Below are 24404 nucleotides of genomic sequence, written 5' to 3' on the forward strand. Positions count from 1 at the left end.
AAATCACTTAGCGTTGACCTAACTCAGCTCCCACAGAAGTTAGTGGAAGTTCCGTTGATTCCAATAGGAGTAGAATTAAGTCAATGCTGAGCACTTTGGAAAAATCGCACTCCTTGGCAAAGAATTTCAGAAGTGGCTAGAAACTCAATGTGTCCCACTCTTGGGTGCCTAGCTTGAGAATCTTTAAAGAAGCCTGTTTTTCTGAGAGTAGGTGCTCAACAGTTTCTGAATACCAGGACCCTTTCAGATTTCTCAAGTTCGACAGTCAACATTTGAGCCACTCCAAATCACTAGTCATAATCACATAGTCATAATTTCTAAGTTAAACATTTGAATTCATTAGTAAACCCATCCAGCTTTGGTTTCATTTAAAGCAATAATGTTAGATTATTCTTGTAACCTTCATTTAGATAACACTGTATTTTACCAATGTCTTTGAAATAGTAAGAGCATTGCGGTACTGATGTAATACTGACTTCTCCTTCAGAACAAACTGAAGAAACTGAAGTCTACCAGGATCTTTGCTGGCAACATCTGAGTGAGGATTTTGTTTGTAGCCGGCCTCTGGTTGGAAAGCAGACTACGTACACTGAGTGCTGCTGCTTATATGGTGAGGCCTGGGGCATGCAGTGTGCACTCTGTCCCATGAAGGACTCAGGTAAGGAAATGTACATTTCAGTTCCTAAGATGATTTTTAGAGCCAGTAGTCATTTTAATCTCTTTCCCTGTATTTATCAATACCTGAATTAATAGCATAAAAAAGAAAAAGGAAATTGGCTGTCCATAAACCAATGCTGCTAAATGGAAATAACTAAAGTCCAGATTTTCAAAAACGACCTCTAATTTTTGCTGCCTCAGTTTTAAAAACACTGGGGCCTGACTTTCAGAAGTGTTGAGTGTGATGGTTTCGGTCACAGAGAACCCCTTGGGACTGTCACCTGATGTGCTGAGATTACCTCTGAGTCTCCCCGCCAGCTTGGGACTCCAGAACCCTGCCTTGTTGAGCCAGACACGCTAGCTGGCTGCAACACAGACCCAGGTCTGGTCCACACCCCCAAAGCTGCAGACTTTAACCAAAAACTGCTCAGCAGGTCACCTCTCTCCAGCACCCAGACACCCAGCTCCCTGTGGGATCCAAACCGCAAATAAATCCATTTTACTCTGTATAAAGCTTATACAGGGTAAATTCAAAAATTGTCTGCCCTATATAACGCTGATAGAGAGAGATGCACAGCTGTTAGCTCCCCCAGGTATTAATCACTTATTCTGGGTTAATTAATAAACAAAAGTGATTTTATTAAGTATAAAAAGTAGGATTTAAGTGGTTTCAAGTAATAACAAACAGAACAAAGTAAGTTACCAAGCAAAATAAAACAAAACACGCAAGTCTAAGCCTAATACATTAAGAAACTGAATCCAGGTAAATCTCACCCTCAGAGATGTTCCAATAAACTTCTTTCACAGATTAGACTCCTTTCTAGTCTGGGCCCAATCCTTTCCGTGGTACAGTTCTTGTTAGTACAAGCTCAGGTGGTAACTGGGGGTTTTCTCATGACTGCAGTCCCCTTTGTTCTGTTCCACCTTCTTTTATAGCTTTGGCACAAGGTGGGAATCCTTTGTCTCTCTGGGTCCCCACCCCTCCTCCTAAATGGAAAAGGACCAGGTTTAAGATGGATTCCAGTACGAGGTGACATGGTCTTATGTCCTGTGAGGCCCCAAGCCTTGATTCTTTCCTTCTTTCTGTCCTGACTCACAGGAACACAGGAAGGCTTACAAGTAAACAGAGCCATTTACAACCAATTGTTCTAGATAATGGGAGCCATCAAGATTCTAAACCACCATTAACGGCCCACACTTTGCATAATTACAACAGGACCTCAGAGTTAACTTCATATTTCTAGTTTTAGATACAAGAATGATACATACATACAAATAGGATGAACACACTCAGTAGATTATAAGCTTTGTATTGATACCTTACAAGAGACCTTTTGCATAAAGCATATTCCGGTTACATTATATTCACATTCCAAGCATATTTTTCATAGAGCATATGGAGTGCAACGTCACATTGAGCATCAACCTTTCTCATTCATTTCAATTGTAATTGTGGGTGATTAGCACCTCTAAAACTCAGGCTTTACATTTTTTTTTTATTGGCATTCTGAAAATTAGAGCCATTTCAGAAAATGTAGGCCTGATCCATTTTGCCCATTAGTATTATAGAGCAAAATTCAGAGTAGGTTTATTTTCTTGTTATATGCTAACATATAGTAAATATTTAGAAAGAAATATGCTGCTTCTTATTGTGGTCTGGGGTAATATTAAGGTTTAATAGACTAGAGGGGAAGTATTGTTCATACAATGCTGCCTATTGAAAAAGTACCAGAGTAAGAAATTGTTTTTCATCTGTTAACTTGGCAAGTTTCCTCTATAGCCCTGCTGGACTGCTTTGCTTTTCAGTGAATGATTTTTGTGAAAGAAGAGTTTTTGTCATTCCACAGAGTTACTTTTATTTTATAGTTTTAAAATTTCTGTCCCTCTATGGCAGATGATGTAGCCTGTTCTCGCTCGCGCGCTCTCTCTCTCTCTCTCTCTCTCTCTCTCTCTCTCCACACACATATATGAATTTTACCTTCTACATAAATAGTATGGATTTTAATAAATCATTTTTGCATATATACAGATAGAGCAATTATATCTTATACTAGACTGCCTTCAAAGGGACATACTGACATAATAATGAAGTGTTACTAAAGGCATTGTGTAGAATAATTAGACCTACAGAAGAATGAGTCTTGGTCATTTAAGACAGATAAGGAAGCCTGCTAGGGGAGAAAGAAATGGGGTATTGCTATTGATTAGGGAAATGCATCCTCCCAGGGAATATTGCCTAATACTATTGACATTTTTGGAGCGTTAGCTAGCTGACATAGATAGTGGAAAATGAATGTGTTTGTCTTATTATTTCAAAAGTGGACATTATTTCAAAAAAATATTGTTTTGTGTAAGGACACAAAATTCTTTTTATCAATATGACTGGAAGCTAAACGGGTATGGGGAGAAGTCTCTCTGGATATACACAGACCTCTTTCTGGGACTTGTGGCCTGAACACAGATCTGTTAGAGCAGCAGAGTTTTAAGCTGTGAGAGAAGAGATGCTATTTTATTTGATGAAAATGAGGTGATAAGTAATAGCCGATATGGATTTGTCAATAACAAATCATACCAAACCAACCTAATTTCTTTCTTCGACAGAGCAACTGGCTTAGTGGATAAGGGGGACATAATAGATGTGAGTTAAGTAAGGCTGGACTTAAGTACGGTTTTGGACACTTTCCCATATGACATTCTCATAAGCAAACAAGGGAAATATGGTCTAAATAAAATTACTCTAACGTGGTTGCACAACTGGTTGAAAGACTGTACTCAAAGTGTAGTTATCAATGGTTTTCTGTCAAACTGGCAGGACATATTGAGTCTGCGCCCATAGGTGTCTGTCCTGGGTCTGGTACTTTACAATATTTTTATTCATGACTTGGATAATAGAGTGGAAAGTGTGCTTATAAAATTTGCATCTGACTCTGAGCAGGGAGGGGTTGCAAGCACTTTGGAAGACAGTATAGGAATTCAAAATGTTTTAGATAAATTGGAGAATTGGTCTGAAGTCAATAAAATGAAATTCAATAAAGACAAGTGCAAAGTGCTGCATTTAGGAAGGGAAAGTCAAATTCACAAATACAAAATGGGGAATAACTGGCTAGGCAGTAGTACTGCTGAAAAGGATCTGGGGGGAATAGTGGATCACAAATTGAATATGAGTCAACAGTTTGTTGCTGGTGGAAAAAGGCAAAAATCATTCTGGGATATGGTAATAGGAGTATTGTATGTCAGACATGGGAAGTATTTGTTCCTCTCTACTCAACACTGGTGAGTCCCCAGCTGGAGTATTGAATCCAGTTTTGGACACCACATTTTAAGAAAGATGTAAATAAATTTGAGAGAGTCCAGTGGAGAGCAACAAAAATAGTAAGAGGGTTAGAAAATTTGACCTATTAGGAAAGGTGAACTGGGCATGTTTAATCCAGAGAAGAGAAGGCTGAGGGAGAACGCAGTCTTCAAATATGTAAAGAGGACAGTAATCACTTGTTCTCCATGTTTACAGACGGTAAGACAAGAAGTAGTTTGCTTAGTTTGCAGCAAGGGCGATTTAGGTTAGATATTAGGAAAAACTTTCTAACTGTTACCCAAGGAAGTTGTGGAATTCCCATCACGGGAGGCTTTTAAGAACAGGTTAGACAAACACCTGTCAGGGATGGTTTAGATATACTTGGTTCTGCCTCAGCACGTGGGGGATGCACAAGAGGTCCCTTCCAGCCCTACATGTCTACAATGCTATGATTTTATGCCATGCCATATATAAATAATATTTCAGTATTTTGTAATTTAGGCCTGGTGCACACACAGTTTTTGTACTAGTATAACTGTGTCGGCTGGTGGGAGAGGTGGTAATTTTTACCAGCATAGTTATATCAGTCCAATCTCTAATGTGGACACAGTTTAATACCAGTATAAAGGTGCCTTTTACTGGTTTAGTTTATTCCCCTTCCTGTATAAGCAATCCCTGTATAAGCACTTTTTTACTGATATATACAGTAACTTCTTCCACTGTGTGGGAGTTGTATCATTTTAACCATACCGTTATAGTTAAAGTGATTCAGTTTTTGTGTGTAGACAAGATCTTAGTGTTCTAAAGTATTAGCCTAGGTGTGTTTGTTTCTACTTATGTTTTATTTTTTATAATTTACTCACAATGGCCTTGAACCAGCAAAGCTTTTAAGCACATGCATAACTCCGCTTGTTCTAGTAGTTACCCATGTGTTTATATGCTTTGGAAGATCAGGACCTATTTCTGTAAGGCTAAAAATAAAATCTGATTTTTGAATTGACTGGCTGGGGTAATTGTTGGCTGCTGCCCCCGAATAGAGCATGAAGTACATTGGCTTCCCAGACAACAGTAAAAAAGGAGTAGGGGGATTGTTTCAGAAAGGAAATTGCAACCTCCTCCATGCCTTGTAAGCCAAGCAATGTCACAGAAAGGCTCCTGCGGACAATTCTGGGCATTGGAAGAGATGGTGACTCAGGGAAAGAGGGGCTTTTACACTTGCCCTTAAAAGCATGACATTCAGCCAGTGATTGATTACTAAACTTACTGTGTATCAAAGTAATGCTTAACAGAACTGTGTGTTTAGTATAGTTAAAATAAGACTGGTAAGCATACTGTAGAGAAGAGTCCAGCACTGTCTGAGGGCCAGATGAAATGATCTAATAGGCCTTTCAGTCTCTAATTTCTGCAATTCTGTGATAAATAACTGAAAAGTATCAACTTCCAATCTAGCAGAAAAGTAACCAGAAGCCTGGTCTGCAGAGTTTGATTGCAAATCCATACAAAGAATCCTGGTTCAGGAGCAACCAGGGATTGGATCTTTCATCAGGAAGGTGGTTGAGCTCATTTCTGAAGTGACACAGAGGAGGGTTAGCCAAGTGAGGCCCTAATGCAGCAAACCCTATTCATGTGATTACATTTCAGCATGTATGTAGTCCCATAAACATTATGCACATGTGAAGGTGCTTGAGGATCTGGGCCTTTGTGCAGTTAGACAGTATTTCTGGGGGCTACAGAAATATGCTAAAAGGATAGCTAAACCATCAGCCAAGAGAGAATCAGAATAAAAAGTGTGGAAATGGCAGCTCTAAATTAAGTGGCAGAATAAATCCAAGGTTCCCCTTTGCACCAGTCCTGTCTGGGGAGGGTTGGAGCCCCTGAGTGTAGCCCTTTAATTGGAGATTGTAGTACCATCCCTGTCACTTGAATGCCCCCCTCGTGGCCGGGGTGCCGCTATAGTGCCTTATCCTTGTTTTCCCTTTCTTCAGGGCTCCTTAAACAAAACTTCACACAGTCTTGCTCAATCACAGCCCTTCTTTGGGGTCTGGGTTTTTTATTAAATTAACAAAGTTCCCAAAAACAAACACAAAAGAAATCATCCACCCAGCCCTTCTCTTCCCTAAAGAACTGTCACTTCCTCAGGGATCACTGCAGGAGACCCTCTTTCCCTACAGCTTTACTCTGTAGTTCCCTCGCAGTAGGAAATACTCTCCCCTGTAGCTTCCTGCTGCCTTTTATATTTGAACCACCTGATTCCTCTCAGGTGGGGCTCATCTTGTAATCATCGCTAGCTTAGCCCCAGGTTCTCCAGCCCATGGGCAAGCCACCCTCTTACAGGGCTTATCCATGGAAGAAGAGAACCAGCAAAACAAGCTCTGTGTGTGTGTGTGTGTGTGTGTGTGTGTATGTGTATATATATACACACTCTGCTTGTTTTGCTGGTTTTCCACACACATTTATAAAGTAAAATGATCATTAAAGATAGATAATGAAGGGAGAAGTAATGTTTAATTATCTTTTTATAGGTCAAAATTTTGAATTCAATTTATGTTAGTTTAAAATAGAAAATAGGAATGAATAATTCTTCATGCCATTTGGAAGCATGTTTTGTTGATTCCAGTGAGAACCTTTGAATGCTCTTTGGCTTACATGGAATAATTGTTGTTGGTTTCCCCTTTAATATGTAGATACTATCTACTTTTTATAAATAATCAAGCAGCAATCTAGTTATTACCAGCAACTAATAGAACACAATGTACAGTGTGCATGCTAAATAAAAGCATATAACATTAAGATTCAGTATCTGCCTGCAGATGACCCACAAAGAAGGGCTGTGCCTCTCTTTTAAATGCATTTTTAAAATATTTTAAAATACTAAATTCTTTTTAAATGGTTGGGCTCAATGGTTTACTCAGTTACATGGGGGGCAGCTCCTATGGACTTTCCTGGAGGTTGAATCTTCATAACGGAGGGCAGAAATTAGGCCCATTATGTCAATAGGAACAGATGGGCCATCAGCATGGTGCAGTAAAGTATATAATTAAATGTAAACTGTCAGGCAAACTACTATGATTTCACCAAAAATAACGATCTGATTGACCAGTTGTTGTGGCAAAAGATTTCTGATATACAGTGAAACCTGGGAAGCAAGATATAACATACTGGCTTTGTATATAATGTGTGTTTCTCCTTGCTGACATTGCCTCCACAGTTACCTTCTAGGAATCACATTGCTGCCAAATTTTTTGGAGTAGTCATGATGGTTGGTAGGGATCTGTATATGTCACTGAAGCCTTAACTTTATAAAAAAAAAAAAGGTTGCCCCCATAACAGTTCCCACTTCCTCTCTCTCTGCCAAATATTGTTGTCTAGGAAACTTCCTTTCCTTCTATGTTGTTTTGGGTTTTTGTAATAGAAAAGAAAAAGTAGTGTGACTACTGTGTGTGAAAAAATGTCAAATGAGGGATTATCCTTTAATGAACTTCCACAATGATCTCTAAGAGCTGCAAATGAAGATTTAGACTTCATTTCATGTTTTTAAAGACCCTCTTTGCTAAGCTCCATCAGCCTGGCTCTCAAAAGCTTTCTTCCTCTTATCAAGAAATAGCCAGTGCAGGTTCTCACACACAGTATAGTTGCCACATACTACTTGAACAGACAGAGAAGAGTTCTGTTTGGACTGCCTCTCCGCTGGCAGGAGTGAGAGACTTTCTGGCAGACCATCTCGTTCAGAAAGAAGCAGACCAACTCAAATAGTCATTTAAACCATCAGGAGTGAATCATATATTTATGGGTCAGCCAGGCAGACTGGAACTAGTTTTCTACAAGTCAGAACAGGAGTTGGCTGAGGTACTGCTCAAGAGCACTTCAGAGCCCAGGTATCTTTATTTTGTGCTAGACAAATACTCCTATATGCCTTTCTTCCACGTCCTCTTAGAATATCATAGAAGGGACCTCAGGAGGTCATCTAGTCCAATGCCCTGCTCAAAGCAGGACCAATCCCCAATTTTTGCCCCAGATCCCTAAATGGCCCCCCTCAAGGATTGAGCTCACAACCCTGGGTTTAGCAGGCCAGTGCTCAAACCACTGAGCTATCCCTCCCCCCTCTTATCTATTACTGTTGATGTCTCTACACAAGAAGCCATGAGTTAATTTATCAGTCATGAGGGATGACTCTTTTCATTCCATTGAAAACTAATTCTTTCCAATTGAACATGTTAAGTGAATACAGTTCACTTATGTGAATTTTAATAAGCACTGAAGGAACGGGTAGGATATTTGTCTTCATTTGAAACCATGAGCCATGTTTTGATCCCAAATGGAACTGTTTTTTGGCACTATTATATTTTTCCTTGTGGAGCAAAGAATGTGAAAATAAGAGCCTTGTTTTTATCATGTAAGAACAATTATAGATAGAAACCCAAACCTGGGGAGCAGTTCACCACTTCAGGAACGTTTACCAAGGAAAACTTAGAGCTGAGTGAACTGAATGAATGAATCATTTGACGTTTTCAGTCTACGACACTTAAAAGTGATATCATTGGCTCAGGAGAGAGCTTTCACACTTCTGGGCCAGACGGTCATAGGTTCAAGTCCTGACTGGGGGCCCTAGAGTTGCTCCTTTGTCAAATACCTTATACACTGTGTTCGCCGGATTTACTACTGTAGCAGTATGCATATTTCTGTTGTTGGGGCACCCTGAAGATTTGTAACATATGTTAAGGAGGATCTGAGGGTGGGGGAAGCATTATCACCAGAACATTTTCATGACAAAATTGGTAGATCACAGAATGATCATTCAGTGACCTGCAGTTTCTTTTTTCCTTATATCATTCTTGTATCTAAGATTATAGATGACAGACATAAGAGAAGATATTGGGCTATCTGAACAGAGTTGCAGCCATTTGTCCGACAGTTTTAAAAATGGTTATAAAGGGAACTCCTGTCTTAAAAAATAACCAGTAATTTTTGTGTCCTGGCTTTCCTTGGACTATTTTGGCTGCTTGAATTTTTCATGGTTAGATTTAAACCTGCTCTGTCTCAACACCATCCAACATAAAAACATCTGATGAAGACAGGAAACTTATATCACAGTTAATGCATGTAAATGAGAAGGGTAGAAACCGTGATATGATCAGCTGTAGACCAGTGATGAAAATCGTTCATTGGAACCCTCCTGTTTCTGAAAATGATTAATGGGGATTCTGCTATTTTCCTGCTGTAAGTCAAAATGATTCCCATAGACCCCCTCAAAGTAAAATAATGGTTTTATGCCAGCTGAGACTGAGCCTCTGGAGTCTGGGGGAAAATGGGTAGCATCTGTTCAAGTGTTGCTGTTTGGCAGTAAACTTGATAACTGGGCAGTTGGCAAGTGTACAATTGACAACATATTTACAGAAACAAGTTTCATTATCCTGATCAAAACTGTTGGTGCAGTTCCATAATTCACTATAAAGCTAGTCAGACTCTTTTGCTCTTTCTGCCTAAGAGTCCAGTTCTGCAAACACTTGCTCATCTGAGTAGCCCTTACTCACAGGTATACGTGCATTGACTGTAATATTACCAAGGTGAGTAATAACTACTCTCATGAGGATGAGTTTGCAGGATTTTTCTCTTTGACATGCAGGAAAGGTAAGACAGGTAAGATATATGAAAATAAGAGAGAATCTACTAAAAATTGATGAAGTAATTTGCTGTCTGTGATATTGCACAATAAAGTATTAAGGCAGCAACAGTACAGCTAAAATCATACAGTAACATTTATCTTCCAAATAAAAGTATTTATCTTCCAAATAAAAGTCTTCGCAGTTTTGAATCTAATACTGAACTGAAATGGTAACCACAGAAACATTCTATACTCTTTCTGGGACTCAGCAGTATGTATATCTATTGTATTAGGCCAAAGAACTGACAGTTTGATGAAATAAAAAGGATTGTCTTTGTAATATTCCTGTGTTACAGAACAGTTCATATTGACCTTAGATCTTGTAAGGCTACCTACAGTGATATTAGCTTTTCCAGGATCTGTTTCACCTAATCTTTTTCATCTGTCACTAAATCAATAATAGAAATTTATAGTAATTCTCAAAAATTCTATTCGGAGGTTTTGATGCTCCTGTCAGTTCAGACAGCAGCATTCTTGATGGAAAAGGTGCATTCTGAATCAAGAGGAGAAGTCTAGTCTATCTCTGTTTGGATAGTTTTGTAAAATACTTAGAAATTCTGCCTCCTTGATCACTTAGCACTTACCTGTTTTTACTATTAAGATCCAACTTCCAAACATAAATGCCTAAGTTTAAGTACCTAGGCACCTTAATCAGCACTTAATTTAGGTGCCTAAAGTGGGTATTTAAGTTCCTAAATACAGATTTAAGAACTAAATTGAAGCTTCCATATTTGAAAATATGGCACATTGGCCATGATTTTCAAAAACTGATACCTACAATTGTGAGCCTTTATGTCCATACTTGGACACCCAAATAAAATGTCCTGCGTTTAAAAATTGTTGAGTCTCCAGTAGCTCCTATTGAGAATCTTATGGAGCTGGGATTGATTGTGAAGTAAGGGATATTGTTGCAGGGAATAGTGAATCTGGTGTGCGGGAGAGAAACCAGCAAAAATTAGAAGCTGTTGAGTAAGATGGGGGAGAAAGGGGTGTGTGTGTGTTGGGATTGTGTTTTGTTTGGGGAGGATTGGTATATTAATGTGGCTTTTAAAGCCTGCATTAGAAATCACTGTTCTAGAACCCAGCTGCAACAGCTATGTCTTTTCAGTGGCTGTCTTAGGGTAGCTAGGAGAGTGAAACAGTGCTGCCTGGAGCTTAAGATTTGGAGGGGGTCAGGCTCCCTCGATTCCTGTGGTGGCGATTTGGAGGAAATATGATGCTGAAAGGGAAATATGTAGGGTGGAGGCTATAATGTTGTCATGGACCAACTATTACTGCTTTCTGATTGGTGATGCGTCTGCAGTCTCTAGCAGGGATAGACAGAGTCACTTTGGAGTGGTTTTGTTCAGTTCTTTCTGGGAGTTCACAGATTTGGTTTTGGGTGATTGACCATGGCAGAGAGCTGCAAAATTCCATGTTCCCATTCCTCCTATTCAGTGTGTATATGAGTCTGTTGGGAGGTTTTGTAAGTAGGCATGGGCTGCTGAGGAACCCAACTTTGTTTCCACTTCATCAGCTCTGGCAGGTGCAGCAAAAGTGCCTTACCTTGTGTCTGAATGTAATTGGACTTGAGTGAAGGCTAACTGGCTGAGGCTTCCTATGAGGAAGACTGGGGAAATGTTTTTAAGGTGTGGGAAGCCACCTGGCAGAGTTTATATCAGCTCTGGGCATTAGTTACTCAAGCTCATAACCTTGGGATTTTGTGGTGTTCTTGGTCCTCTAGATGTTCAGGTACCCGCTGTTAATAAGATTAAGTTTTATCTTCTTTCCTTTGCAATAGGGTGCAAGCAACTATTTATTTTATATGCGGATCTAGTGACCATTATTCAGGCCTTTGTCACTTCAGGATTAGACTATTACAATGTGTTCTATATAAGGCTCTCCTTGAGACATGTTCAAAACTTCACTGGGTAGAGGAGAGTACAGTTACCACTAAGGAAAGGTTCATGCAGAGAGCACATTACACCAGTACTCCAAGATCTGCACGGACTGCCAGTTAGTTTCTGTCTGGAATCTAAGATGTTTTGACCTATAAAGCTCTAAATGGTTTGGACCCTGATTACCCCTCTCCCCAAATTTTATCTCTGTAGTTGCAGTCAGTCATCAAAGGTGCTCAAGCTAGGGACCCCGTAGGTGAGAAAGATGCTGGCAGAGCTTTCTCCATGACATGTCCTCAATTCTGGAATTTGTTTCTCTCCTTGGTCCTACAGATCCTGGATTTTTTTGGCCTTCAAGTATTTTGCAAAGCTTTTGCACTATTGGGCATTTGTTTATTTATGGTAAAGTACTTAATAATTATTAGGTTGTTGTACTGTTGTATAGCTGTTTAGATGGCAGTGGCAATTTATACTGGAAATGTTTTTATGATGATTTTAACTATTTGTACAAGTGCCTGTAGTGAAGCTGTAGTTGCTTTTAAAAACTTTGACTCATATATTCATTTACTTTTGGGTATGAACCCTGATCTGAAAAAATAGACCAGAGATTGGGTTGTGTATTTAAAAGAGGAAACGCGAAAGCTAATGTTCCTACACCTCAAATCGTGAGTGAGTGGTTGGAAACCAGCAGTGAAGTTATCACAGACATAGCTTGACTCTTACTGTAGTTTTATTAGTCTGCCACAAGCAGTAGGAGAAATTATTATTTTAGCAGATCTGAACAGCCTAAGTTCTGAAATAAAAAAAAACTGAAAGTTTCTGTAATAAGCAGGTTGGTAACCTGAGTTTCTTCAACTTTAACAGGAGAGTTTATCCATTGTGAGCTTTTCTGAAGCCATTTGCTTTAGAGCTTATCTCTGCAAGAATCTAAATATCCTTAATTCCTGGAAAAATCATTTGTTGTGACTAGTGCCCTTTCCTCTTTCTTGAGCTCTATGAATTAAGAAGAAATAACCTTGTCATGTGTATTTAACCTAAACTCCAGTTTACAGATGATGTCAAACATGTAAGTGAGGATAGCAGTCTAAATGTAGAATAGAAATCTTTTCAGTCTTAGTTCATAGATGATGCAATTTCCTGAGACAGCACAGCTTAAGCAATTCAGACTGATGTCCAGAATCTGATTGGGACACATATTTTGTGTAATAAATATTTTCTTGGCATTGTCCTTGTCTCCAGTGATTTCTTCTATGGTGAAACTGTCGCATTTTAAAATATTTCTAAAGAACTGCCATGGTGTTGATAGCTTTGGCTCTTTTTTCTGTAATGCTGACAGTTATAAGGTGCTGGGCAGAAAATAAAGCTTTCTTTGTGGTGGGAGGGAGGATTTGGCCGTTATTCATTTGTAATCATGGTCATGTCAGAAAAAACTGTTTATAATATTCTGTGTTAAATATATGAAGCAATAGAATTAACTAGTTGACTGGAGATTTTGAGTCCAGTTTTCAGAAGCTCAGGCACATACTTGAGCACCTCTTTTGCATGTACACTGACCATAGTTGCATGTATTGTCACCACAAATTTACAGGCAAATTATGTTACCTGGGGTTATCTGAACCTAAAACTATGGTAACTAATCACTGTTTTTTAGGAGGTGTCAGGAAATAAATCAGTGGGGGACACATTCCCTCTGATAAATGATTCGTACACACAAGAGTGCTTCCACCTAAAAATCCTTGTTTTTATTGAGTACAAAACACACATCTAAACTAGCACTAGTCTAGAGTGTCCCAGAATATAGTCACCCAAAGTCTGAGGTGGTGCCGAGTGACAGCAGCAGGTTTCCAGTGGCCAGCCTTCCTCCTAGCTCAAGGGGGGGCAAACTTTTTGGCCTGAGGGCCGCATTGGGTTTCTGAAATTGCATGGAGGGCCAGTTAGGGGAGGCTGTGCTTCCCCGAACAGCCAGGCGTGGCCCAGCCCCTGCCCCCCCAGGACTCCTGCCCCATCCATTCCCCCATTCCCTGATGGCCCCCCGGGGACCCCTGCCCCATCCAACTCCCCTGCGCTCGGTCCCCTGACCACCCCCAGATCCCTCGCCCCTAACTGCCCACCCCCCGCCGCCCCATCCAACCCCTCCTCTCCTTCCTGACTGCCCCCCCCGAACCCTTGCCCCCTCCTTCCTGACTGCCCCTGTTCCCCGCCCTCTGACCGCCCCAACCCCTATCTACGCCCCTGACCACCCCCTGAACTCCCTTGCCCTCTATCCTATCCAACCCCACCCCCACCCCGCTCCCTGTCCCCTTACTGCGCTGCCTGGAGCACTGATGGCTGGCAGCGCAGCTGCACCAGGACAGGCAGCTGCGCCGCACAGCACAGAGCACCGGGTCAGGCCAGGCTCTGCAGCCCCGCCGCCCAGAGCATTGCGCTGGCAGTGCAGCGAGGTGAGGCTGCGGGGGAGAGGGGACAGCCAGGGAGGGGCTGGGGGCTAGCCTCCCGGGCCAGGAGCTCAGGGGCCAGGCAGGATGGTCCCGCGGGCCGTAGTTTGCCCACCACTGTCCTAGCTGCTTGGGAGATTGATGTTAGTGTCTTCTTGCTCATAGAAAATCAAAACTTTTCCAAAGTACATGTTTTAACTAATTTTTTTATAAGTAACTTAAAACAAAGAATAATTCAAAGGAACTTTTAATAGGCTAACAATTTCCCTAGCCACAGCAAAGAGCTCAATTTCTACTTATTAGTAAAGCAACTCCAGCAAGAAACTTATAAACACAGGCACCCAGACCAAGGTCAGTTATCCTTGTTAGTAAAACTGCATTTGTGCAGATGTTTTTGTCTGCCTAAGCAAGGCCAAATTCTTCCTTGCTACGTGGTGTCCTCACTTCCATCTTATGGTGGCTAAGTGCACAAGATGGCTACAGGCTATGTCAAGTCCGGTTCTCTCATAACAATTAGATGTGCATTTATTTGACTACACTTCTGAAAATCCAGGTACATGATGTCTAATCATTGGGCTTTTATCAGACTTGTGTTTTATCTTCCTTTTTTGTCAGCTACTAGTCATGATTGACTTCTGCGCAGGTTCGTATGTGCATCTCCTATTTTCCCCTAAAACACACTTATTTTGCATGCACTACTCAGGCAGCTACTTTTGAAAATGTCCCTTTAAATTTTTTTAAGCTCACACCAACTTCTGTATGCATTAGTCATCTTAAGTTACAAAATGCACTGCCCATATATTTTTTTGAAAGTACTTCTTAAGAAAAACTTAGAAACATATGGAGTAATATGTGCATTATAAAAAGGAAAATCCTGTTCTTGAGCCATGGATATAATATCCCTGATTAGAGCCAAGAGATAGACTAGGAGAGAAAATATAAACAAACAGTAAATGCTATTAACATAGATTATGAAACATGAAAAATAGCTATGCATTTTTTATTTCTTTATATGAACATGATTGGATTGAAATTATCCATTAATTTCTGCATTATAGGTAAAATATTACTGTCGTGGTTCAAGGCTAGTTGCGCCTCTGTCCCCTTTTCTGATCTCACTGACTGCACTCTTTCCAGGTCATAGGCCATGAGCCTTCATCTCTCTGGGGAGGAATCCCATGATTCTCCCACCCTTAGAGCAGGGTGCTAAGCTACAGAATGCTGTAATAATCAGGCTTTCTCCACAATAGATCTTACTAGATTCTGTACCTGTGCTTCTTCCCTCTGGGAGCTTGTGACCAGTGGTGAATACAGTGACCCAAAACAGCCTTCTTAAAACTAAGTATTGTTTAATCTTAACAAAACACAGAATAGCAAGGGGAAAGGTTTAAAACAACAAAACACATACATGTGTAGTTATCTTTCCATCTTCCATGTAGGGGGACCTGTTAGTCTATCTTCTGTCTTTTCAGACACCCCAGCCTCTGGGGTCTAGTTCACCTTAGTTCAAAAACCCTGTCCCCCGCCCCTTCAGGAGTGTGTCTCTTTTAATCCCTCTCAGTCTTTTGATCTGCCCTTCCTTCATCGGGTGTGGGGGGCCGTGATTCAGTTCTGGCAAAGACAATCAGGCAAGCCCACCACGGGGAGGGAGGTGGCATATCATAGTTAATACTTCTGGATGTTTACTGAAGAGCTATTATCTGGGCTATAGTCCTTCTTTCTGGCTAAGTTTCCTGACCACCTGGCTATTGAATTAACCTAATATAGGCATACAATAAAAATCTTTAAAGTACTCAGACAACATATAGCGTATATAGTATTCAGAGTAGGGCTGTCAAACTATTAAAAAATTTATCACGATTAATCATGAGATTAAAAAAAGTTGTGATTAATCACAGTTTTAATCACACTGTTGTTAATAGAATACAATTTATTTAAATATTGTTGGATGTTTTCTACATTTTCAAACATATTGATGTCAATTACAACAAAGAACACAAAGTGTAAAGTGCTCACTTTTTTTTATTCTGATTACAAATATTTGCACTGTAAAAAAGATTAAAAAAATAGTATTTTTCAGTTCACCTCATACAAGTACTGTAGTGCAATGTCTTTATTGTCTAGCAGTGTGATTAAAACTGTGATTAATCGTGACTAATTTTTTTAATCTAGTTAAATTGTTTTGCGTTAACTGCTTCTGTTAACTGTGATTAACAGCCCTAATTCATAGATTAATACAGGCAACTCCAAATCTGTTACAGCTATGCACCAAACAAGTGTTTAATTGAAATTTTCTAAGTGACTTTGACTTTGTTAGAATATATTAGGTCACACTTTACATGAAAGATGCATTTATAAATAGTTTATAAAATGTTAATAAAAGATGAATAGATGTTTTAATAAATGGTTAATCAATTGTTATGGAGTCCAACAGGCCAGTAGGTTCTGTATAACCATGGCTTATTACCATCTATAACACCTCCTACTAATGTGCTTATAACTATTTATAAAACACATCCTGCTCATGTCTGTAACATGCTTATAACATTTATTAACCATTACTTTATTTGTAATTGTTGTACAAGAGCTAGCAATGAAGACATTCAAAACTTAGTTGTGTCAGGGAAGGCTCAGTGCGACAGAGAAAAAGTTCCCATTATCAAAATTTCCAACAGATTAGATAATAAACTATGTGTATTTTGTACTGACAGATGTGCAATATAAAATACTGTCTGAGACTTCAAATTATCCAGGTCACCTGTATCAACAATAGGCTATCAACTAGTTCCATCTCTGTGTTGCATATTGCAGTACATACAATTTTTACATGACTATTAGATGACACATGGGGTCTAAAAATATAAACAAAACTGAAGTGCAATGTTTTATGGACAGATATATTGATACCACTAACGCTGATAACATGGAGTTGCATGAGCCAATGCACTGCAATGGAGATAGCAGTTCCCTCTGCTAAGAAAAATACAGCACAGTCACTCATTTAAGTAGCCTTACTATTATATTTACATTAAACTGGGTAGAAATCATGCATCAGGGCATCAACTCAAGGGAGGTCTCCAAAGAAAGCATTTTGTATTAATTGTGTCATACATTGCATTATGTACATAATTAAAATCAAAGATAAGTACATTTTCAACCCTAGTGCGCAGTATGTTTAATAATAATGGGTGTCACACATTTATGAGGATTGCATGTTTACTCTTTAGCAGATTGTACTGGAATATTTATTCTCACAGGCCCAAATACCATGATGTTATGTTACATACAGTTGCAGACTCTCCTACAAATGCCTTAAACCTGGAGAGTTGAGATTTCCTGGCATTGTATACTATGTATGCAATGGCAGAAATAGCAGGAACTCCAGACCCTCTGGCTCCTGATCGGTGGTTTCTACTTTTTTTCAATTAGAATATTTTAAAAATGTATTGTATATAGTGCAATTAGTACCTGTCCCAATTATGAAATAGATGTATGAATACCCACAACCTGAGTCAAGAAAATTCTCAGTGCTAGGGTTCTTGTATATAATGGGCATGATTTCCAAAAGGGCTGAGCATCAGCCTAACTCTGCTCCTATTAAAGTCAATGGAAGTTTTATCATTGCCTTCAGTGGGAGCAAAGTTAGGTTAGCAGTGAACAATTTTAAAAACCCCACCCCAAGAAAGAGAGTTCTTAAATTGGCAAGTGATCCCACTTGCATGAGTTTCATAACATTCTAACTCCACTGATTTCAGGGGAGTTTTTCTTGGTTTATGTCAGTGTGAGATCATGGTCTTTTAGTTTGGAAAAAAAAAATCAGTCATTACAGTTGCCTAGTTTTGAAATATGTAATATTTAACCTTCATTGGTTTTAGATTTAAAACAAATGTATACAGAAAATTCTGCAAAAAGAAAATTACCTCAACTCTTGAAATCTCTAAACATTTCAAGAATTATTATGCATGGGATAATACCAATGTTCCTGTTCATTTTTAACCAAAAATTATGACAGCCGTTTGTACTTTGTGTAGTGTTCAGTTGCATTCCTTGCAGTTTTTCTTTGTACTGGATATTCTTGCTGTTTAAAATGTTTTCTTCATATGTTTAATATTCATGGTAAAAGCATTCTATGCAAAGATTTGTAAGGCTAGTTGATATACAATCATAGAATATGAGGGTTGTAAGAGACCTCAGGAGGTCATCTAGTCAATCCCCTGCTCAAAGCAGGACCAACACCAACTAAATCATCCCAGCCAGGGCTTTGTCAAGCCGAGCCTTAAAAACCTCTAAGGATGGAGATTCCGCCACCTCCCTAGGTAACCCATCCCAGTGCTTAACCACCCAGTTTACGAATATCCAACCTAGACCTCTCCCACTGCAACTTGAGACCATTGCTTCTTGTTCTGTCATCTGCCACCACTGAGAACACAGAATCATAGAATATCAGGGTTAGAAGGGACCTCAGGAGGTCATCTAGTCCAGCCCCCTGCTCAAAGCAGGACCAATCCCCAACTAAATCATCCCAGCCAGGGCTTTGTCAAGCCTGACCTTAAAAACTTCTAAGGAAGGAGATTCCACCACCTCCCTAAGTGACCCATTCCAGTGCTTCACCACCCTCCTAGTGAAAAAGTTTTTCCTAACATCCAACCTAAACCTCCCCCACTGCAACTTAAGACCATTACTCCTTGTTCTGTCATCTGCTACCACTGAGAACAGTCTAGATCCGTCCTCTTTGGAACTCCCTTTCAGGTAGCTGAAAGCAGCTATCAAATCCCCCCTCATTCTTCTCTTCCGCAGACTAAACAATCCCAGTTCCCTCAGCCTCACCTCATAAGTCATGTGCTCCAGCCCCCTAATCATTTTTGTTGCCCTCCGCTGTACTCTTTCCAATTTATCCACATCCTTCTTGTAGTGTGAGGCCCAAAACTGGACACAGTACTACAGATGAGGCCTCACCAATGTCGAATACAGGGGAACGATCACGTCCCTCGATCTGCTGGCAATGCCCCTACTTAAACATCCCAAAATGCCATTGGCCTTCTTGGCAACAAGGGCACACTGCTAACTCATATCCAGCTTCTCGTCCACTGTAACCCCTAGGTCCTTTTCTGCAGAACTGCTGCCTAGCCACTCAGTCCCTAGTCTGTAGCAGTGCATGGGATTCTTCCTTCCTAAGTGCAGGACTCTGCACTTGTCCTTGTTGAACCTCATGAGATTTCTTTTGGCCCAATCCTCTAATTTGTCTAGGTCCCTCTGTATCCTATCCGTACCCTCCAGCGTATCTACCACTCCTCCCAGTTTAGTGTCACCCGCAAACTTGCTGAGGGTGCAATCCACGCAATCCTCCAGATCATTAATGAAGATATTGAACAAAACCGGCCCCAGGACCGACCCTTGGGGCACTCCACTTGATACCGGCTGCCAACTAGACATGGAGCCATTGATCACTACCCGTTTAGCCCAACATCTAGCCAGCTTTCTATCCACTTTATAATCCGTTCATCCAGCCCACACTTCTTTAACTTGCTGGCAAGAATACTGTGGGAGACCGTGTCAAAAGCTTTGCTAAAGTCAAGGAATAACACTTCCACTGCTTTCCCTTCATCCACAGAGCCAGTTATCTAATCATAGAAGGCAATTAGATTAGTCAGGCATGACTTGCCCTTGGTGAATCCATGCTGACTATTCCTGATCACTTTTCTCTCCTCTAAGTGCTTCAGAATTGATTCCTTGAGGACCTGCTCCATGATTTTTCCAGGGACTGAAGTTAGGCTGACTGGCCTGTAGTTTCCCGGATCCTCCTCCTTCCCTTCTTTAACGATGGGCACTACATTAGCCTTTTTCCAGTCGTTCGGGACCTCCCCCGATCGCCATGAGTTTTCAAAGATAATGGCCAATGACTCTGCAATCACATCCGCCAACTCCTTAAGCACTCTCGGATGCAGCGCATCTGGCCCCATGGACTTGTGCTTGTCCAGCTTTTCTAAATAGTCCCGAACCACTTCTTTCTCCACAGAGGGCTGGTCACCTACTCCTGTGTTGCCCAGTGCAGCAGTCTGGGAGCTGCCCTTGTTTGTGAAGACCGAGGCAAAAAAAGCATTGAGTACTTCAGCTTTTTCTACATCATCTGTCACTATGTTGCCTCCCCCATTCAGTAAGGGTCCCACGCTTTCCCTGACCACCTTCTTCTTGCTAACATACCTGTAGAAACCCTTCTTATTACCCTTCACATCCCTTGCTAGCTTCAACTCCAGTTGTGCCTTGGCCTTCCTGATTACACCCCTGCATGCTCTAGAAATATATTTATACTCCTCCCTAGTCATCTGTCCAAATTTCCACTTCTTGTAAGCTTTCTTTTTGAGTTTAAGCTCACCGAATATTTCACTGTTAAGCCAAGCTGGTCGCCTGCCATATTTACTATTCCTTCTGCACTTTGGGATGGTTTGTTCCTGCACCCTCAAAGGCTTCTTTAAAATACAGCCAGCTCCCCTTGCCCCCTCATCTTAGCCTCCGCGGGGATCCTACCCACCAGTTCCCTAAGGGAGTCTGTCTGCTTTTCTGAAGTCCAGCGTCCGTATTTTGCTACTCTCTTTTCTTCCTTTTTTCAGGATCCTGAACTCAACCATCCTAGGTTGCCACCCACTTCTACTTCCCCTACCAATTCTTCCCTGTTTGTAAGCAGCAGGTCAAGAGAAGCACAGCCCCTAGTCGGTTCCTCCAGCACTTGTACCAGGAAGTTGTCCCCAACACTCTCCAAAAACTTCCTGGATTGTCTGTGCACTGCTGTATTGCTCTCTCAGCAGATGTCGGAGTGATTGAAGTCCCCCATTAGAACCAGAACCTGGAGACTTCAGTTAGTTGTCTAAAGAAAGCCTTGTCTACCTCATCCTTCTGATCCAATGGTCTATAGTACACGCCCACCACAACATCACCCTTGTTGCTCTTGCCTCTAAACTTAACCCATAGACTCTTCAACAGGCTTTTCTCCTGATATGTTGGACTCTTGCTATGAGGCAAGATTATACATAGACATTTTAACATGACATCCAGAAAAGTGCACTAAGTCCCTTTCCTGATAGATGCATCTTTCTTTGTTGCGACCTCTTTTTCTATTTTATTTTAAATATATTATTTTGGTGCTTCAGAAAGTGAAGGCATGATAGCATTGGCTAAATCAAGGCAAAAAATACAAACAGTTAAAAAACAGCCTTCCTCATACAGATCTCAGTTCTGATCATCCTAGTTGTTAATCTAATCCTCTACCTCTTCTAAACAAACATGGCCTTAAATCGTTTATGGACAAAATTCTTGGTTTATTTTTGTGGTCTTAACATTCTATCTACTTACATACCACAATGACCCAATGGAGTTCTATGATTTACACCAGCTGAGGATGTGGCCCTGAGACTTTGCTTCTTGTCCTGAGTTAGGGCCAGCACATAGTTACACTGTGGGGAGCAGCCCACAGAAAGAACTGTGACTCCAAGTCACAGTCCCTTCCTGGTTCCCACCCTTGATCCACGGAGAAGTATTCTGCTGCTGGCCCATATCTGCAGCACACTACTTTTCCCTCCTCCATGGCTAAACTGTTTTGCCCAGGGGCCAGAGTCAAAGCTCTGCCTAGTTCCCAATCCTCTCCACCCTCTCATCTGTGCATGAGGGAAATGGCAGGCTCACAGAGCCTGGTCCCCTTTACGCTCCCTGCCTCCTCCATGAATAGTCTGGTGATGCAGGGAGGTAGTTTGAAAGGTCAGTAGTGCTGAGTGATGGTTTCTTTTGTTCTGGTCAGAAATATGAATGTTTTAGGGTAGGTAGTAAATTCCCTTTGTCAAGGGAGATGTTGATAATCTTTGTTCAGAGGGGTCTCAGGTTCTGTCTACTCTTGTATCATCCAGAAAATATCTATATATCTAAGTGCTTAGGTACAATGATAGGCTGTACACAAAACCCTAAGGCAGATAGGAAGGACAGAGAATCATTGTCAAAGGTTGGTAGCTCTGGCTGCCATTTAAGCTTCCATGACTTTTTTATGAATAGGCTGGATTCTTGGAAGGGAGGGTGTTGTGTTTCTGGTCTTATGAGCAATGTGTTGTTCTTGATAGACACATGCAGGTGATTTTCTCTGTGAAAAAGATGACAACTCTACCCAGTGAGTGGTTCTGGCTTCTGGGCTTGAGTGAAGGCAGTCTGAGTTTATGGAGCCATTTACTATCTCGAATAGTTCTACACAGTGTGAGAGCTTGCCGGTTCTATGGCCACCACCAATGCCTGAGTTTTCTCCTTCGTACATTTCCTCTTATAGGTTATCTGAAAACCAGTTATTCTGCATGGGAAGTGTTGCTTTGATGCTAAAGTGTTCGCAGCACTTGTCAGGAGTGGCTATAGACCCATATGACAATGAGGGTTTTATTCCAAAGTATCTGTCTTGTATATAGTTCACTGCAATGTGTAATAATAGTTCAATTACAGCACTGAGGCTGATCTAACTTACAGTGTGGGACAGGCAGAAGATGTAATGCAATTACCCTGGGGCGGGGCATCAGCAGAGGGGATCAAACCTGGGACATCAGAACCGAAACAAAAAGCTTCTACTACCTCAGCTAAAAGATTCAGGTCTGCTTATTAACTTAGAGCTAGTGGCAGAATCATAAAACATGTGGTCCAGCCACTAGCAGAGGACAAAGAGCCACACTCTGTATGCAGTTACAGTAGCATAAAGTGACTTTCCCAAGTCCCCGCTGCCTTTTGAGTCCCTTAGCCAAGCAGAGCTTGGGAGGAACTGATATTTGGGACCTCTGGTTTTAGGACATGGCCCACATCGTGGGACAATGAGAAGGGGCTATGATGGAGGGATGCAGAGTATTCTCTATTTACAGTGGCCCAGCTTTGCTGGCTGGTGCAGTGTGTGTGGGACAGACATGGACCCACTCGCTCCTCACCCTCTTTGCCTCGTTTTGGGTGGCTAATTCCAACACCTGTTCTGGCCTGAAGCAGTCTTTGCAGTCAAGGAATACAAAGGCTATAATTGCAGCTGGCCCTTGTGCAGTGGGAGTGTGGTAAGCTGCTTATGCCTTTTCATCCCCTCCTCCTTTGAAGGGACAGCCAAAATCTGGCCCTTAATTTTTTGTACAGTTATTAATTCAAATCCATTCCTTCAGCGTAAAACAACTGAAGTCACAAAAGGGATTAATTTGGCCCATTACGTTTTAATGACATTATTCTTGAAGGGGAGAGAACAATTTGTAGAAGCTTCAGATTTATGCTGTTTCTAGGAAAGATATTTATTTCCAGCTGACAGGAGTTGCAAGTCATTGGAATTGCTGTAATGTGGCCTTTGTTACCAGTGTGTTTAGTTTTATGTCCTATTTTGCTTTCTCCTCCCCAGAGGATTATGCCCAGCTGTGCAATGTTCCAGTTCCAGGATCTCGACGACCATATGGACAAGATGCTTTGGTTGACTTTGAGGAACACTATACCCCAGAAACTGATCCATTCTTTGTTGAAGACCGTAAGTAAATATCACTGTTATGTAAAATTCTTGAAAGTAGGATTATAACTTGGATTACTTCCCTGTAGTTGGCTCCATTCATCTGTTTGCTTCTGAGTAATGTGGCCTATTTATTTATGTTCTACTTATTCCTATGACATTAACTGTCAGGTGTTCAAGTTCCAGTGCCAGAGTTGTATATGAGCCCATTTGGGCCCGAAGTACAGTATTATTTTGTTTAATATAGTGAAATAATGTGTGCCAGGTAAACTAAATTTATATTTACCAACAGATTTACAGCTAAAGGTCAAAAAAAGCCAGTTTTCCTTCTCACAAACTAATTTTTCTTTGGAGCATGTGACTCAAACTCCTTTGGGGTATATTAAATTATTTTAAAAATTCTTCATGCCAGCTTTCCATGATTTTCCAGCAGAACTTATGTGGGGGAGGTGGAGTGTGTGCATGATGATCTTACTCCAGAAAAAATCGCCTAGCTTAGCATGACCACTGAGTCTGAGTTGCACAGGCTTTAGTTGGAATGCCAATGCACACATAAATGAATAGGTCACGGGGAAAGCAAAGGTCTTGCTACAGAATCTTATAGAAGTAGGGTTCTAAATTTATGCTTGAAAAATGCACAGGTTTTCTATTGAATAGGTGCCTGATCCACCTTGCTTTGAAGTCAGTGGAAAGCTGTTTGATCCTAGGCCAGGGGTGCTCACACTTCATTGCACTGCTACCCCCTTCTGACAAGAAAAATTACTACATGACCCCAGGAGGGGTCACTGAAGTCTGAGCCCACTCGAGCTCTGCCGCCCTGGGAGGTGCCAAAGCTTAAGACCAAGGGCTTCAGCCCCAGGCAGGTGGCCTATAACCTGAGTTCCGCCACCTAGGGCTAAAGCTCTGAGGCTTGGGCTTGGCCCTGGGCGGTGGGGCTTGGGCTTCAGCCCTGGACCTCAGCAAGTCTAAGCCAGCCCTGGTGACCTCATTAAAA

The 24404-nt window shown here is 41.0% G+C and overlaps 1 protein-coding gene across 9 annotated transcripts in view; it reads left to right on the forward strand.

The window, feature by feature from the left end:
* LTBP1 (latent transforming growth factor beta binding protein 1) overlaps positions 1 to 24404 on the forward strand; it is a 366969-nt gene that overhangs the window by 328908 nt on the left and 13657 nt on the right. For all 9 annotated transcript variants that reach the window (XM_074949024.1, XM_074949018.1, XM_074949020.1 and 6 more), the window contains 2 exons: positions 488 to 658; positions 23309 to 23431. In XM_074949024.1, the coding sequence (XP_074805125.1) occupies positions 488 to 658; positions 23309 to 23431 (294 nt within the window). The remainder of the gene's footprint in view (positions 1 to 487; positions 659 to 23308; positions 23432 to 24404) is intronic.

This window comes from Natator depressus, chromosome 3 (genome assembly GCF_965152275.1).
Source record: "Natator depressus isolate rNatDep1 chromosome 3, rNatDep2.hap1, whole genome shotgun sequence".
Taxonomy (NCBI): domain Eukaryota; kingdom Metazoa; phylum Chordata; order Testudines; family Cheloniidae; genus Natator; species Natator depressus.